Source organism: Podarcis pityusensis (assembly GCF_964106645.2).
Source record: "Podarcis pityusensis genome assembly, chromosome: 8".
Classification (NCBI taxonomy): Eukaryota; Metazoa; Chordata; class Lepidosauria; order Squamata; family Lacertidae; genus Podarcis; species Podarcis pityusensis.
This window is the reverse complement of record NC_138033.1, coordinates 40,844,755-40,862,342: the sequence shown is the minus strand read 5'-3', so window position 1 is coordinate 40,862,342 and position 17,588 is coordinate 40,844,755. Positions and strand designations below refer to the sequence as shown.

Below are 17,588 nucleotides of genomic sequence, written 5' to 3'. Positions count from 1 at the left end.
GTAGCAACTCATCCATACCACCTGATTCCTTTTAAAAGCCACGGAATTACCAAATCTTACACATGCAAACATGTGCTTTGCCACTGAGCTATGGTTCTTTCTCATATTAATCTCACAACTTGGATTTTTGCATGAAAGAGCTATTGGTCATCCTGCACAGCTTCCAAATCCAAAATGACAAAATAGGAAATTTTATGTATGTGATGTGCAAAATACTGATTTGAGTAATGGGAAACCATATTGCGTTGCCACCCTTGATCTTCTGCAAATGAGTAACTCTCAGCCAGAGATGCGCTTTCGTACAGTGAGTCAGCATTCTTCTTTCCAGTTAACTCTGATCAGGAACGGAGTGTAAGATGACGCTGGCAAGGCATTTCCCTTTAACATAGTTTCTCTTTGCAGACTAAGAGCAGTGCTATGTGGAAGGCCCATTGCAGGGACGCTGAGAGGAAATTCCAGAGCTATGCTGCTATAACCTGTTCCCTTCTCAAGAATGATTAAATATGCATTGTCAAAGCGTATGATCCTCTGCTGTGGCACTCTGCTAGAAAACTCACATTGATTGGTTTCAAAAAAAGAGCCATCTCCTGCCTGAGTCATAACTTCTTATCTGGAAACCATGGTTCCTAATATCAGTTATAAGAGCAGAAGTGGTATAGTGCTTAGCATACTAAGTTGGACTGGGTCAAATTTTTGAGGATGTGGTAAACTGGATCGCTTGTCAATTCCATTAATGCTCTCTAGAGCAGAGATGGAGAACTTGTGTCCCTCCAGATGTTGACTGCACCCCCACCCCCAGTGCTGTCCATAGACCATGTTGGCTGTGACTGAAGAGAGATGGAGTCCTACTGGAAAAATCCTACTATCTGCAGGAGGGCAACTTTGCATTTAACCTACTGTCTGATTGCCACAGCAGTTAATATCTGGGAGAAATCTATGGGGTGTCAAGATCCAGGTTTTCATCACATCGCACATCTAAACCTTGTAGTGACTGTGAGATGAATCCAGTGGGGTGTGCGAAATCAGGGGCAGGGCTAATAGACATAGTCCCCCTCTCCCTCCATGTATGCAAGGCTCTATTATGTGACCTGCTTATTGAGCCTTTATCCTGATTTGCTTGATAATTAATATGTCTCTGAGTCACCAGTGGTCTTTTATTAATTGATTTATTATTATTCTATTAAATCAATAACAAACAAGACTAGCAGGGTATTCCAACAAATTCAACAAAAGGTGGGGGAACCAACTGAGCACGGTCAGGTAAAAGGTAAGGAGATGAAAGATATCCATAAAAATTATCAGAAGAAATTTGAACAAAAGAGGCAATACGGCAGTATTCCAAGACATAAACAGTGGGTCAACAACTCGTACAGTCAAAAACACTGAGCATTTGTTCCAATTTGTCAGGAAGTTATACAGCAATGGGCATTCATCCTGCCTAGGGTGCTCAAGCATCTTCCCATTATTAATTTGTTCATCCTACTTTTCAGTGCATTTCCCCATCATTGTCCTTGCTGCACAAATTCTGATTCTTTTTGAAGTGCATTTTGATGCACTACAGAGACCGAGCACTTTAAATCCACTTAATGGAGCAAACCTAAATTTTGAATCCTTCCTGTAAAATACTAACAGATTGGATATGCCCATTGTCTACTCATCAAGGTTAACTTGTAAAGATGGCTGAAGAAATTATGGGAAGTATTTACTTATTTACTTTACTTACTTACTTATGGCATTTATATCCCAACTTTTCCTCCAAGGAGCTCAAGGCACCATACATTGTTCTTCCCCTCTTCATTTAATCCCCACAACCACCCTGTGAGGCAGGTTGGGCTGAGAGGCAGTGACTGGCCCAAGGTCAATGGGGGGGGAGGGATACCTGAATGTGCACTAGGCGCCACAATTTAAGGGCCCCTCCAGAGCGCTGCTTATTAGTTTTCAGGTGTATTCTGCAACATGTCATTGACACAATAATAGTGCACTAGTGATGAATTTATACTGGACCATACACACATCATTCTATTTTATTAGCTGTTCTGTGATGCTTTCCCAATGTCACTGCATTATTGCCATCGGGAGGGGCACTCCTATACCATAGCACAACAAACACGAGACAAAAAATAAACCGGAACATTTGTGATAGAAAAGGATACGGGATTTGAGCAGGAGGTTACAGGGCATGCAATGACCGGAAGCAAAGCAGTTTGCCTGACCTGGAACCTTTGCAGAGCCAAACAGTGTTGCAAGCAGGATCATGTCTAGCCACCTGACACCATCATAAGCCCAAATCATATTGAATAAAAAGGGTGTGTGGAGGGACCTTAAGATGCACCACTCTAATATGTCTTCAAGGATGTCACCAACAAAACACTGGGGGAAATAGAGTGGGGAGGAATGTTTAGCCAAACTATTTCACAGAGCTGTAATGAACGAGCTGATCTCTTTATGTTCAAGTTAGAGTAGCAGGATGATCTATGGATAGGTTTTATGAGAAATGCAATCCATTCGTTTTGCACTGCAATGCTCAGAATGAGGACTGTGTTACTGCAAACTGGCAATATAAGATTGTATAATTTATCTTCTTGTTTTTGCTTGGTTTTCTTTCTTTCTTCTGTGTAATTTAAATTTGAAAAATAAGGGAGGGAGGAAAAGAAAGTACGTATTGAGCGGGGGTCATGGAGTCCCAATTTTCTGGCTGCTGGATGATCCATAACGTCAAACACATCCCAACACATTTCTAAATATCTGTCCCCAGATGTGTCCTGGATTAATTTATTGGATCGTGGCTCCAGCAACAGCCAAGACAAAATAGCTATTGAACCATAGTTTTATGATTAAATAAATAAAAGGCATACTGGAGTGGAAAACAGAGCAATAAGAATTAAAGGTGTTTACTCAGCTCTTAGCAATAAAACAACTCTAATAACTTTTCCGTGTTCAGTTGCCTATACAGAATGCTTGGTAAATACTGCTCTTCTAATAGAGACCACAATTTTGAGAGATGGTAAGCTTAAAAATAAAATAAAATGCATGGTGCCATTTCCAGAGTGCCATTTGCATTATTGATAGTATTATCAAGTACTGTACAGCAAAAGATTTACAAAACTGTGCAGTTAATGCAGAACAAAACATTTCCTATCCACATGAGTATAGATACTTGTGAGTTTCACTTGTGAGTTTCTCAAGTTTCTTGTTTTAACTGAAGACTTGGTCTGTTCAGAGACAAAATATAAAGAATGTCAGGTTATATTCTTAACAACACAAAGCACAGGTGTTAGCCTTAGCCTAACACAGCCTTGGCACCTGTCAAGGCTTCTACTTTCAGTATGTCATATTGCACTAATGCGAATTTAGAGGAGTTGAGAAGAGATGGAAATGAGCAGGATTAGGCAAAACCAGTTCCCTTCATTCAACTTTATTAAGGTGGCAATGTTGGGTAAGCAATCCTATGGCTAGAAAGCCACAGACCCCAATCCACAGCACCTAAATCATCCTCATCTCAGGAGAGGAGATAGAAAATACTGGAAATGTCTTGTAGGAAAGACCTATCTTTATTTTACCTTGCTCCCTTCCACTGGAGCCAATAGGATTTACATCTGACTAGACATGCATAGGATTGTTCTGTTGGTTAATGAGTTTTGTGTCTTCACAACTACCCTTTGGAATCCCCCCCCCCCAATAATAGACAGGTACAGTCTTTGTTGGGACGCGGGTGGCGCTGTGGGTTAAACCACAGAGCCTAGGACTTGCCAATCAGAAGGTCAGCGGTTCGAATCCCCATGATGGGGTGAGCTCCCGTTGCTAGGTCCCCGCTCCTGCCAACCTAGCAGTTCAAAAGCACGTCAAAGTGCAAATAGATAAATAGGTACCGCTCCGGCGGGAAGGTAAACGGCGTTTCCGTGCACTGCTCTGATTCGCCAGAAGCGGCTTAGTCATGCTGGCCACATGACCCGGAAGCTGTACCCTGGCTCCCTCGGCCAATAAAGCGAGATGAGCGCCGCAACCCCAGAGTCGGTCGCAACTGGACCTAATGGTCAGGGGTCCCTTTACCTTTACTTTACGGTCTTTGTTGTCTCTTCACTGCCTACTGAAGGCCTTTCTTTTCCAACAAACCTTGAGTATTAGAACTGTTTTTAGGTGTTTAAATCATTTCATTGCTTGTTTGTTTGCTCTCCTGGACATCTTTGAGATGAAAAGTGGGATATAAAGTTTAACAACAACAACAACAACAACAACAACAACAACAACAACAACACATCGTTATTACTTCAATTTATAAAACACTTTTCGTTCAACATTTATATTTAAAGGATGGCATCCAATGTTAGTCATACCCAGAGTAGACCCACTGGATTTAATGGACATGACTACCTTAAATGTATTAATATCTATGGGTCCACCCTTGACTGTGACTAACACTGGCTACAACTCAACTACATCTGCCTTACAAAACAAAGCAAGCAGCCACAGTTCAGTAAGCAATTTAAACTATCTGAAACATAATGAAAATGCAGTCAGCAGTCCCGTAATTACACTATAAAGCTTAATAAAATATTTATACTAAAACAGCAGAGGACAAACATTAATATTCTATTTGAATATGTGAGTTTTCAAAATTCATTTGAATTTGGGAAGACATGAAGCCTCACAGGTCAGCCCAAGGAGGGAATTCCAAAGTCCGGGTGCTACCACCAAAAGGACTCTGCCCCTTGAAAATAAAAGCCCTACTCACTTTATCTGTGTATGAAGGGAAGGGAGTGCTCATTATGGGAACATACTGGTTGAGAAACTGAAAGGAACTGAAAAGTACAAGGAGAATCTTGCTCCAGTATCTAAGAAGGCAATGTTCTAAACTTGTTCCTTAATGGTCAGAATACTACACTATGTTCTGAGAGCTGGATTTTTTAAAAACAGTAAACCATAGTCATATCTCTAACATTATGGTTCCATGTGTTGTGAGTGAGGTGGGTGATGTATGTGTATCAGTGAAAGGCTGGTCGACCAGGGCAAATGGTGTTATCTATATAAAATAAATTTTGATGATATGCAAAGTAGCAGAGTAGCTTACAGCTAGGAAGCTAAATAACTCTTCTAGGTGATTGATAGTTTCATTGTAAAGACTATACAATGTCCAGAATCTTTATATTCAAAAGAACTTTACTTTCATAAACATATAACTAAGAATATATTTACAATCTCATGCTTATTCAAACATGGGTACGTTCTCAGTTGAATTGTAGTCTGAAGTCTACTTACTTAGACTTACAAACAAAATTGTGTTGAGACTTGCACCAAAGTTTTACCTACCTCAGGGCTTACTGAGAGCTCCTGCACAGGTTTCTCCCTATTAACGTTTAGGGATCTTCTGCTATCTGTTTCACATCAGACAGATCATATTGACACCATACCATCCTCAGCAGTATCCTGAGCAGCCTCTCTTAGCAGCCATTCTCCCTCACACACATAGAAGAGAAAGCAGTTAAAAACAACAGTTACTGGAATAACAGTCACAATAGAATAGAATGCCTCTCTCATGTGACTCAACAGTCAGCCAATCATATGAGAGCCACTGCCTGAGCGGGGGGCTATGTTTAAAGTACACAGTAATTTAATATAAATAAATATTCCCATTTCAGGAACTTAAATCATTATCCTTAACTTGTCTGTCATTGGCTCAGGCTCTACCTACTGTTGGCCTCGCTCCCTTCTGCCCTATCGGTCACAATGGGCTCCAATCACCAGTGGAGTGCCTATATGATTGATCATGTTTTTAAGGAATGAAATTGCATGCAAGAATCTTTCCAAGACTTGAAAGTGACACAGTAGATGGACTTCACAGGCTTAAAAGCAACACAACCTTATTTTATTTATTTTTTCCACAAGGAGAAAGGGAAGATGGGGAAATATTTTATAGATTTTGACAAACACCATCATCAAAATGGGTAAACTTTTGAGACTGTGAGAAGACATACCAACAATCTACATCCCTAAATAAAGATCCAGGTATGAAGATGCTGAATCAGATCATTGGTCCCATAACTTAATATTTTGTTGAGTGGCAGAAGCTCTCAAAGTTTTCAGGCAGGGGGTCTCTCCCAACCCTAACAGGAGATGCTTAGGACTTTCTGCCTCCAGGGCAGGTGGCTCTTCCACTAAGCTATGGTGGAGGAATGAGTTTTCATCCCCTAGCAACAGAATAAGCCAATAACTAGGAAGGGAGCAAGAGCAACCACAGAAAACTACAGAGACAACCACAGCTGCATTCATCTCTGGTACATGTTTAAGAAAGAAACTTCCCCATACATTTACCACTTGGTAAATTGAGGTGCCTTCACCCCATGTCTCATTACTTCATGAATGCATGTCCAAATACATGAACTGCTTTCACTGGAAAGCATCAGTGCAGATATGAGGTGGCATGAAATTTCTGTCCCCTGTGGTATTGGCAATGACTCAGTCACACGTGCAACTTGCCATCACTTAATGCTGCAGTCATGAAATGATAGGAAGGTAGTTGTGAAGACTCAACAAAGCTGCTATATAAAATGTTGGTGATGTATTCTATTGGAAAACTGTCTAGAGTGGTAGCCATGTTAGCCTGTTGCAGTAAAAAGGGGAAAAAAGGTCTTGTGGCATCTTGAATGTATTATGGCATAGGTGCTTAATCAACAGGCAAGATCAGAGGGCTAATGCTTTACTGTGAAAATGCGGATTAATTTCACTGCTTCCTACTAGGGAGTAAGTGGGAAACAACATGATGCTTGGCATAGCATTACCTCTGAACTGGAAAGTGTGACTTGTTTCGCTCCGAACCAACCCTGATCTTGGCTTTCTGTTTGTGGCTTGTTGGTTTTAGTGAAACCAACTGGAATCTCCAGTTTGGATGTAACACTAAAGACTGTAGTTGGTTGTGCTCACTAGTGGCAAGCAGCAGGGGAAGTGATCAGCACATTCACAGCAATCCGTCAACCGCGGTTTATTGTGACACATTACAGTGATCAACATGCACTTGGGGTTGCAGGTTGTGTTGTGTATATGGCTGGTCTGCTGAGGCCCATCCAAGCTGCCAAAAGATGTTTCTACCCCCACCCTACCCCTTGCATCTATAAGCAGGTGGATGGGATGTCTTTGGGACAGGTTGAATTTGAGACTGGGAGGCAACTGGAAGGAGAGGAAACCAAAGAACCTGTCAAAACCCTAACCCCCCAGACAAATCTTATCTGAGTTGGTCCTTAAGATTATGGCGATGTCTTCCTTTTGGAAGGTAGGAAGTCACATGACACAGTCAGGCCTCTGGCTCAGATGGCCTAGCAGTGATGGGCAAGGTGGCTCTCCAGGGTTTCGGACGAGGCTGGGGATGGAACCTGCGTGCAAAGCAGATGCTCTACCCTGTGAGCCCTTTCCCCTTGGTCAGCCAGGACCTCTGGCGGGTCTCTTTGGAGGAACAGGCAAGCGTGTGTGCAGCTGCGGCGGCAAAAGGTGCAGGGACTTTTGCTCGTTGGGGGGTTTGCCATGCGGAGGGATCACCAGCCTTCCCTTTTTTGTCCTCCCCGCCCTTGTGCCGCTTCACTAGGGTGGGTAGTGGGGGGGGGGGAGTTTCTGAAGGCGCAGAGACACCCGCGCGCAAGCACACACACACACACACACACACACACACGACTCCTTCACACGCGTGCAGAGCGCCGCTCTCTTGCCGCTCCACGGCTGCCACTGCTGCTGCCGCCGCCGCCGCTCTTGCTGGTTACGCCAGCCCGCCCGCCCGCCCGCCTGCCGCCCGCCGTCTCCCCTCGCCTCCGATTCTGCGCACACAGCCTGTCATTCTGCACAGCACAGTTTTTTCGCTCCGCTCGGAGAGCGAGTGGTGGAGAGAGAAAACACACACACACACACGGAGGGAGAGCAGCTCAGGAGCCCGGCGAGAGAGCGAGGCGCCCGAGTCCCGCAGCCCAGCATGGCTTCGGGGGACCTTTACGAGGTACGGCGCCGGAGCGGTTGTCCGGGGCTTGGCCGGAGGGCAGCCGGCGAAAGGAGGCGGGCAGGCAAGCAGGCAGGGAGGAAGAGAAGGAAGGAAAGGAGGAAGGAAGGAGGGAGGGAGGGAGGGAGAGAAGGAGGGACGCCCCGGCCAAGGAGGCTGCGGGGGCTTGTTTGGCCAAGGCGTCTTTTCCGCGCGGGGTCTTTCTCTCGGGGGGCGCCGGGGGGGGTCTCCTTCTCCCCCTCTGGAGTTCCTGGAGGAACTGAGAGGAAATGGCCAAGGTGGAGAGGAGGCGGAGGGGGGTGGCAGATCTGCTGCTGCTGCTGCTGCTGGCGGGAGGGATGGATGAAGCGCTCCCTCCCTGCTTTCTCTTTCGAGACCCCCCCCCCGCCACTTTCCACGGGGTATGAGCTGAGTAGGCCTTAGAGGAGAGTTAGCGGGCCAGGGGGAGGGGGCACCCCAGCCGGACAGCCCCCGGGGCGGAAAGTCCAGGTAAAGTCCTCTGGACTGCTCCTCCTCCTCCACCGCCCTCGGAACCCAACCCGGTAACAGGAAGGAGAGAGGGTTGCGCCCCGGCTTGCGGTGGCGCAAAGTCTTGGCAAAGAGGGAGGCGCTGCCTGTTTTTCTTTCTCTCGGGGGCTTCCCAGGCTTGCCCCCAGGGGGCGGATGTAAGCCACGGGGGAGGGGCTTGGTGAGGAGGAGCTGGAGCCTCTGGTGGACACCAGTGCATGCTGGGGGATATTGTGGGGGGAGGGTCTCGAAAGATGCTGGGGTTGGGAGGTGGGCTGTCAAAGTTTGGTGGGGTCTTGAGAGAGGAGGTCTTTGGAGAGGCAGGTGTCCCTGCATTGGGTTAGCCTGGAGGTCTTCAAGTGAATTGCTTTGATCAAGTCTTCTGAAGAAAGTGTCACTCATTCTGTGCCGGTTTACTAGTTTATCATACAGCATTAAAGTGCAAAAGGAGAGAGGGATTTGCCCTCTCCCCACCATGTTAACTTGAGTAGATCCTATTAGATTGTTCCATGTGGATTAGAGGATGCTGCCTGTGTTTGTCCCATGATTTTGAACTAGAGGAAGTAAGTGCAGAAAGTAGCACACCAACTATCTGGTTGGTCAGGGGTCTGAAGTCCTGAATTGGGGCATTGGCAACCCAATGGAAACTCTAGATGACCATCTTTGGATCTCACTCCATGTCAGAATTTTAATGGCTGGTCTACACTTTGTACCAAAGCCTCTCCATCCAAAGTGCCACCAAACCTCTACCTCAGATGACACAGGGTTGTATCTATCTAAGTTCTACTCAGTTGACCCATTGAAACGGAAGGGTCTGTTAGTCAGTCCATTCATTTCAGTGGGTCTACTCTATGGGATGCAACCCATAGGGAGTTGCTTTATTTTGATTCATACCAGTTGTTGACTCCATCTGGCTCACTATTGTCTACACCAGCGTTCCCAGATGTGGTTGAACTACCATCTCCCTTGACCATTGGCTAAGGTGGGCTGGGGGTGATGGGAATTGCAGTTCCTCAATACTAGAAGATCCAATGTTGAAAAACACCGGCTGGCCATAGCTTCAGAAAGGGAATGCTCCCAGACCTACCTGGAGATGTTGGAAATAGAACTTGGGACTTTCTACATGGAAAACAAGTGCTCTACCTCAAAGCTACAGCTTTTCCCCAGTCTAAATAAAGCAAATTTAATCTCATAATGTACAGGTACACCGAACTTGATATTGTGTAGCTAGCAACAGCTAGCAACCATCAAGGCTACCAACAGAACAAGTCTGAAAATAATAAAACCCATTTGTTAGAGTTTGACACATAACATGCCTGAGATTTAAATCGGTTCCGATATTGGGTTTACCTGTGGGGCATCTTATGTTCTGATAGCTGTTTTAGACACCACAAAGAAGTGGCAGCAGATGTTCCATAATACAGTCTTGACTTGAGCAATATAGAAGCTCCTAGAAGATTCCCTCTTTTTAAAAATAATGCTCACCCTCCACATAAAGATTATTCAGACAATTAGCAGACTTGTTTGCAGCCAATTAATTGATTAATTAACCAATTCAGTGGATTAATTAGCTAATTCAAATTAATGTTAAAGTCTTAATGGTGATTAATCCCAACTGGAAGTTTGTAGCCTCTCTTCCTAGAACTCCCATATTGATAATGTGTTTATAATAAAATGTATGAGTGGTATGTTAATGCCTGTAATATTTTGAAGGTAGTTGATGATGTTACTAGTCTCTCTGGTCTGTAAGACATACAAATTATACTTTCTTTGGAAAAATAATATGTGGCAGAGGTGACAACTAATATTAAACACAATGGTTGCAATCCAGGAAACCATGTATCCCACAGTAGATCTTGGTGTCAGGCTCCGCCAAGAAGGTCGGTGAACCATTCCCTAGTTGGCTTTGGGAAATCCGTAACTGCAATTCCAGAAGTCAAATCACCAGATCATATCTATTGCCTGAATAAAGAAATGTATATTAATTATCTCCAGCAGTGCTGACTTCATATGCGTTAGTGCTGCTTAAAGGCCATTTGTAACACCAGATTTTTAAGCAGTGACTGCTGAACCAGAGTTATTTGCACCAATGAAGCTAAGTTAGTGGTATTGATGGCTATTTTTAATGTGGTGGTTTTTAACTTTGAAGGCCAAACTTTTGCTGGATCAAGTTTAGATGCTTGTCTTGAATTACAGCTTTGTGCTCAACCTTTGAGGATTATTAGGATGAGCACTCTGAGAGGAAGGGCAGACAACAAACGTTGGAAAATGGAACAAATGGATTTTTGTACCTCCTGCTCTCCTTATTTGTTTTCTCTATGGAGTAAGCATAGCTACAAGTTGCTTTATCTTTTGTTGGTGTTTTATGGATGATTTAAAGGCACAGGTGTTCAGATATGGATGGAAGAGTCTGGATGCATCTTTAGCATCTGAGTGCCCTTGAGGAGCAATTAAAGTTTTGACCCTTTGTGGTACAACTTGATTTCTTCTGGAGCAAACAGAATCTCTCAAGGTGACATCAGCTACTCAGAAGTCTGCTCCAATTTATATTGATGCCTTTAGCTTTGCTTGAAGCTTGCATAGGTTTGAGTTTGTAGCCTGCTAGGGAGCTTATTGCATCGGTTTTCTCTCTTCTCCAACTCCACCATTGTTGGTGAAATTCTGCCTATTGATTACTTGCTTGGTTTAATGTGCTTGCTTGGTTTATTGATATAAATATTTGTTTTGTGCTGTGTGAACTTTATTGCAAATATTTACATTTATTTCATACTCTGGAAATATTTCAGCATGAATACGCACATGGGTGCTAAAAGAAAGCATTCATCCTTCTCCATGAAGCTGGCATTGCATTCGTATAGACATTATTGCTATTCCTACTTTTCTTCAGAAATATTCTGAAAATATGTGCGCTTCAGGATTGTGCCTGAGAAGATAGATTGTTGATTATCATACATTCTTCATGGAACATACAAATAATATATCAAGCAGAATTTCTACAAGTAACACTATTAAACTATTGTAGTGAACAACATTCTGGGGAATGGTTGTAGCTCAGTGATAGAACATCTGCTCTGCCGACAGAAGTTCCAGGTTCAACCCTTAACATCTCGAGAGAGGGACAGGAGTAATCCCCATCTGAAACCTTGGGCAGCTGTTGCCAGTCACTGTAGACCAGCTTTTACCAGCCTGATGCTCTAGAGATGATCTAGAGATGTTTTCAACAGCAGCTCTGGGCTGATGGAAGTTTTAGTCTAAGACATGGAAGGGACCAGGTTGACAAGTTCTGGTTTAAACTGAGCTGGATGGATCAATGACCTGACTCTGTAAGACAGCTTCCTATGTTGCTGTTACAGGATACTCAGTCAAAATCATCTTAACATCACAAGTACCTTTACACTGTTTGACTATCTACCAGAATTGTGGATAGGCAGCTTTGCGTATTACTGATTATTGGTTTTTAGGTTGCCTTTTCCCTCAATGGTTGCTTTTACATTAAGTAATATGCAGAATGGAGAACACCTGCATCCATTGTTCACAAGCATAACTAAAACATATCTTCAGATGGATGACATCAGACCATCACCTGTATGTTGGGCAAACTCTTTGCTTATAGCAAGTGTCGGAAATCTTTGGTTGTCCAGATGCTGCTGAACTACAGCTCCCATTAGTCACAACTAACATGGCCAGGGAAGATGGGACACTCTGACGACATCAAACTCTGTGTTTTAAGTAGCTGGGTATCTTTATTTTAACATGCTATACTGGAGAAATATTTTCACATGTCCTTTGGGTTAGTAATGTCCTTATGATGCCCTGTTTAATATTGGAGATTGTGCTTACAGGCTTTTGCTGAAGTGTGGTATAGATGATAGTCATGATGATGATGATGATGATTAGTTTTGTCATAGCCGTAATCTGTAATGTTTGTAAAATTACTTTGCTACCTACGATTACGGTCTCAGTGATCAAAGAGTCATGACTAAATGGAGCACTTTCAGCATCTGCAGTTCATAATTCATGTTGACTTTTTTGTGGCCTATGTATGAGTTCTCAGGAAAATCAGTAAGAGGAGAAATAGCAAGAGATGCCAAGATTGAATTAGGGTGGCGCAAGATAGGGTTTTGTTGTTGTTTAGTTGTTTAGTCGTGTCCGACTCTTCGTGACCCCATGGACCAGAGCACGCCAGGCACTCCTGTCTTCCACTGCCTCCCGCAGTTTGGTCAAACTCATGCTGGTAGCTTTGAGAACACCGTCCAACCATCTCATCCTCTGTCATCCCCTTCTCCTTGTGCCCTCAATCTTTCCCAATATCAGGGTCTTTTCAGGGAGTCTTCCCTTCTTATGAGGTGGCCAAAGTATTGGAGCCTCAGCTTCATGATCTGTCCTTCCAGTGAGGATTTAGGGCTGATTTCCTTAAGAATGGATAGGTTGGATCTTCTTGCAGTCCATGGGACTCTCAAAAGTCTCCTCCAGCACCATAATTCAAAAGAATCAATTCTTCGGCGATCAGCCTTCTTTATGGTCCAGCTCTCACTTCCATACATCACTACTGGGAAAACCATAGCTTTAACTATATGGACCTTTGTCGACAAGGTGATGTCTCTGCTTTTTAAGATGCTGCCTAGGTTTGTCATTGCTTTTCTCCCAAGAAGCAGGCGTCTTTTAATTCCGTGGCTGCTGTCACCATCTGCAGTGATCATGGAGCCCAAGAAAGTAAAATCTCTCACTGCCTTCATTTCTTCACTTCTATTTGCCAGGAGGTGATGGGACCAGTGGCCATGATCTTCGTTTTTTTTTTTATGTTGAACTTCAGACCATATTTTGCGCTCTCCTCTTTCTCCCTCAATAAAAGGTTGATTAATTCCTCCTCACTTTCTGCCATCAAGGTTGTGTTATCTGCATATCTGAGGTTGTTGATATTTCTTCCGGCAATCTTAATTCCGGCTTGGGCTTCATCCAGTCCAGCCTTTCGCATGATGAATTCTGCATATAAGTTAAATAAGCAGGGAGACAATATACAGCCTTGTCGTACTCCTTTCCCAATTTCGAACCTAGTGGTTATTTATTTCATTTATGAATCGCTTCCTGGAAATGATTTCACAATACAATTTTTACAAATTCTTTGGAATAATGTCTTAAAACAGTTAAAACAGCTGCATATATATATATATATATATATATATATCAAATCCAGTATCGATCAAACTGGGATAAAAATCTCCTCTTAGAGGTTTTGTTGAAAGAACAAAGTATTGCCTTCTATGCACAATCCAATGGCCATGTAGCAAATGTGGGGAAGGGCTGTTGCTCAGTGGTTGAAGAAAGTCCCTGCTTCTGTTCTCAGCTTTTCCTGCTAGAAGTGAGAGAAAACCCTGCCTGGAACTCTGGGGAGCTACTGCTAGTCAGGGTAGATAGTACTGACCTAGCTGGACCAGTGGTCTGACTACCTATAAGGCCGCTTCCCATGTTCCTAAATGCATGTGAAGATGACACTTGTGGTAGATAATAGCTGCTACCCTTCCATTAATAGGTGTGGAACTTGTGAAGTTGTGCTGTCTACCCTTCCATTCAATAGAAATGGCACATGTTGGACAAATCCAGTTTTTGAGCCTGTGCCAGTAAGTGCTGCTATTGCATACTCTCCAACTAAAATTGTTCTCATTCATTTGAAAGGGGGGGGGGGAATTAAGCACACGCTTAACTTCACAGCTGAAATCAGTGGAACACAATAGCGCTTGATGTTGAATAGATTGTGCCCCGTGCTTTTAATCTTTCCGACTTTATGATATCATGTTTACATCCTTTGAGAGTTGTGTATAGAATTAATGAAAATGCATGGTAAGTTTAAACATATAAAATGCCAAATTAGTCACAGCATTTTATGTTTTCCTGATCTATATTTCATATATATATATATATTCTGAGGATGTGAAATGTGGTTTACAGTACTACAATTTAAAAATTGTGAGCTATTTGTCATTTAGAATGAGTTTACTTAGGTAACTTGAAATACAGTCCTGAGTTTTCACATCTTAGAAATCCAGCCATTGGCCTTTTTAAAAAAGCAAGTTTAAATCCTGCAGAAAGCAGAAAACATAACTTAGGTGTCTAATTAAGGTACCTAATGTTCAATTAAGGAATTAAGTCAATATTATTAATTTAAGTGTTATTTTCAGGGCCAATTATAGCAGGCTTGTTCTGAGTTTGGTTAGCCCCAAACTCTTTACTGTATTTTGCAGACATTTTCAGCACTGCTCCCCCTTCAACTATTTCTTGGCAATTCCTTTGTGACTGTCTGCCACTTGATTTGTATTACTGTCTGTCAATCTGTCGCTCATTTGGATTCATCTCCTCATGTAGCCAAATCACTGAATCAGTACCCTCATTCTCAGCTGATTTCATTTGCCCTCACTTAACATTGTCAATTCCATATCTCATTGGTCATACTGAGTAATGATGTCATCTTATTCACCAATATGGTTGGGTAGAGTTGCCTATGTAACTAAACCAGAAGTAAACAGAAGGTGGGGTAAAATGGCATTTAAGTAACAGGTGGGGAAAGCACTAGGATAAAACCAGATTGGATAAATGTGCGTATTCTGACTTTCAGTCAAAGAGTTTTGATGGGTAGGGCTTGGTGTGAGGAAACTATTTCTAAAACTCATTTATTCAGGGACCAAACAAACTGAAAAAAGAAATTATTCATTACTGCCCAAATTCAGGAGCCCCACACAGACCACAACTTCTTGCCTATCAGACTTGGAGTTGTTCTAACTCTAGAAAACTGGTTCTAACCTGAAACCAGCCTTGCTGTTCAGTCCAAAGGTCCATTTATTCCAGCATCCTTTTCCCCATAATGGCCAAAAAGATGCCAAGCAGCAAAGACATAAGCAGGGTTTTCTCTGAGCCCTCCCTGGAGATCCAGAGGCTTGAATCTGGGACCTTCTGCATGCAAAGCAGAATTGTGGCCTCCTTAATAGTAAGAGTGGTTTTACACTGGAACAAGCTCTGCCACAGGAGGCGCTGGGCTCTCATTCTCTGGGAGTATTTCAGCAGAGGTTGGGCAGTCTATGGTAAGGGATGCTGGCTGCTGCAATGGTCCATTCCAGCTCTATGATTCTATGAAAGGCACCAATTTATGAAATTCCCGCACAGAACCCTGGGCAGACAGAGCAAAAGAAAAAGAGAGCAGTATAAATTTCACCATCGGAAAGTTCCTTACACTGTGTTTTTAACACAGCAGTCTGTGTTTTTCCCCCTACATGTACAGTTTGAGCAAAAGCCCAGTTTTATTTTCAGCGTTTTGTTTCAATAAAAGAGCTGATCCCTAAGTTTTTCCTAGGAATATGAGAAAGCGTTTCTACAGTTGCTCCAAATGGCTGTTAAAGGAACAATGGGCTGATTCAAAAATACATATATATTTTTTGTCAACACAAGCACTCAAATGTCTTCTCCTGTTATGCACTTGTGTGGGAAAAAGTAAATGTCTAATGATAAATATGGCTCGTCGAAATTTCTGTGACTGCAGCTGCCAGAGAGGGCAGAATCATAGCAATGATCATATGTTTCCCTATCCAGGACCATACATTACATTTATTTGCAGAAATGCATGGTTGATGGGAATGTGGATTGTTCACATGGTCAGGAAAGGCATTGTGTGAACTAACCTGTAGGCATTTAAAATAACTATGGCTTAGTTCCAAAGAATTGTGAGCGGAAGGAGAAAACACATTAGGGTTGTTCTGTGAGCTCTTGCAGAAGCGATGTTGACTTCTCACATGGCAGTGCCCTAATGTGTCAGAGTTTGCACTGTTTCAGTGTAAGAAACAGAGAATCAGGAAAATGCAGACTTAAGTGTTTATATACCAACCATGTGGAAGTCTCAGGGTTGGATCTGCACAATGCCTTAACACAAGAATTTGCACCAACGGAAGTACACCTCTTTGATTTGGGGGTGCTTTGGTCAGGAAACTGCTGTTCAGCTAAACTGGAAATCATTCATAAGTGTAACAGATCTCTTGCTATCAATAGCTATTGGAAGGGGGCACTATTGGAAGTTCTCACTAATTTACATTTAGAAAATAATTGCTATGTCTTTGGGTTTCCCCCTCCATTTTCAGTTTCTTGGCGAGGGGCAGAGTAGAAGGAATTGTGCCCAGTCCCAGCTACAGTATCATTTTTTTAGTTTCTCCATTCTTCAGTTTCTTCTGTCCTACAGGAAAATTAAAAATAGCTTCTCAGTGTGAACCAGGAAGTCACCTGTCCAGGCAATGGGATGGTTCTTTCTAGCGTGCGCCCGTGTGTGTGTGTCATCCTGCTCCAGCCACTCTGTTCTGTTCTTCTATCCCACCTGACACTTGTTTTCCTTCTCAATTTTTGTCATTGATATATTTTTGGGCTGTTTTGGGGGTCTTTCCGCTCTTAAATTTTCCTGCAAATTTTTTATGTGTTTTTTTACTTGTTTGTATCTCAGGATTACCTTAAGAGTGCTTTTACTTCTCTTATGTGCATTTGTGGTGTGGTTTTGAATGTATAATTATCACGAGAGTGGGAAGACTTGAATCTAGAACATAGATGACGGTAAAGCTAAGAGCTTTTGAATCGCACCGATTTCAGTGGAAGCCCCTACTCAACACCCTTACTGAAACCTTACTGAAAAGAGAGGAAATTGAAGGTGCTTTCTTTGGGGTGGATCATGCCCAGTGTCATTGAACAAATCAAATGAAACTACTGATGACATTAAGTATCCCCATGAAACCCAAATGAAATACTTGTCAATGATATCCGTCAGAGCGTTTGAGCACTCTGTTTTCATCCCATGGAAATACTGTAATCCTTTAAATACTGCTGGTGGTTACTACTGACTGCAGTCAGTAAAAAGGCCCCAGAATGGGCAGGGAGGGGCTGAGTCGTCACAGGGTATCTACTGCTGTCATGTGACAGCATCAGGCTGCATCTGGGAGCTCAGGAAGCCTGTACAACAGTTTTTCTGTCCCCACAACTACCTTGGCTAGCGGCCCCAACAGTGACCCCCTAGCTCCCTTAAGCCCCGCTTGGCAGCAACCAGCACCAGCATTGCACACTTAAGCCATTAATTAAGCAAGCC

At 43.0% G+C, this 17,588-nt stretch overlaps 1 protein-coding gene and 1 long non-coding RNA gene across 2 annotated transcripts in view; one reads left to right on the top strand and one right to left on the bottom strand.

Moving 5' to 3' along the window:
* Positions 1-1,147: 1,147 nt before the first annotated feature.
* On the bottom strand, positions 1,148-5,491 carry LOC308483628. Its single transcript, XR_013989736.1, has 3 exons — positions 5,308-5,491; positions 4,051-4,182; positions 1,148-3,212 (listed from the first exon to the last, which is right to left on the bottom strand). It is a non-coding gene; the product is annotated as an uncharacterized lncRNA (long non-coding RNA).
* A 198-nt stretch (positions 5,492-5,689) lies between these two features.
* CDYL2 (chromodomain Y like 2) overlaps positions 5,690-17,588 on the top strand; it is a 75,961-nt gene continuing 64,062 nt past the window's right edge. Inside the window, exon 1 of the mRNA XM_081016405.1 lies at positions 5,690-7,975. Coding sequence (XP_080872531.1) covers positions 7,952-7,975 — 24 coding nt within the window. The 5' untranslated portion in view covers positions 5,690-7,951. The remainder of the gene's footprint in view (positions 7,976-17,588) is intronic.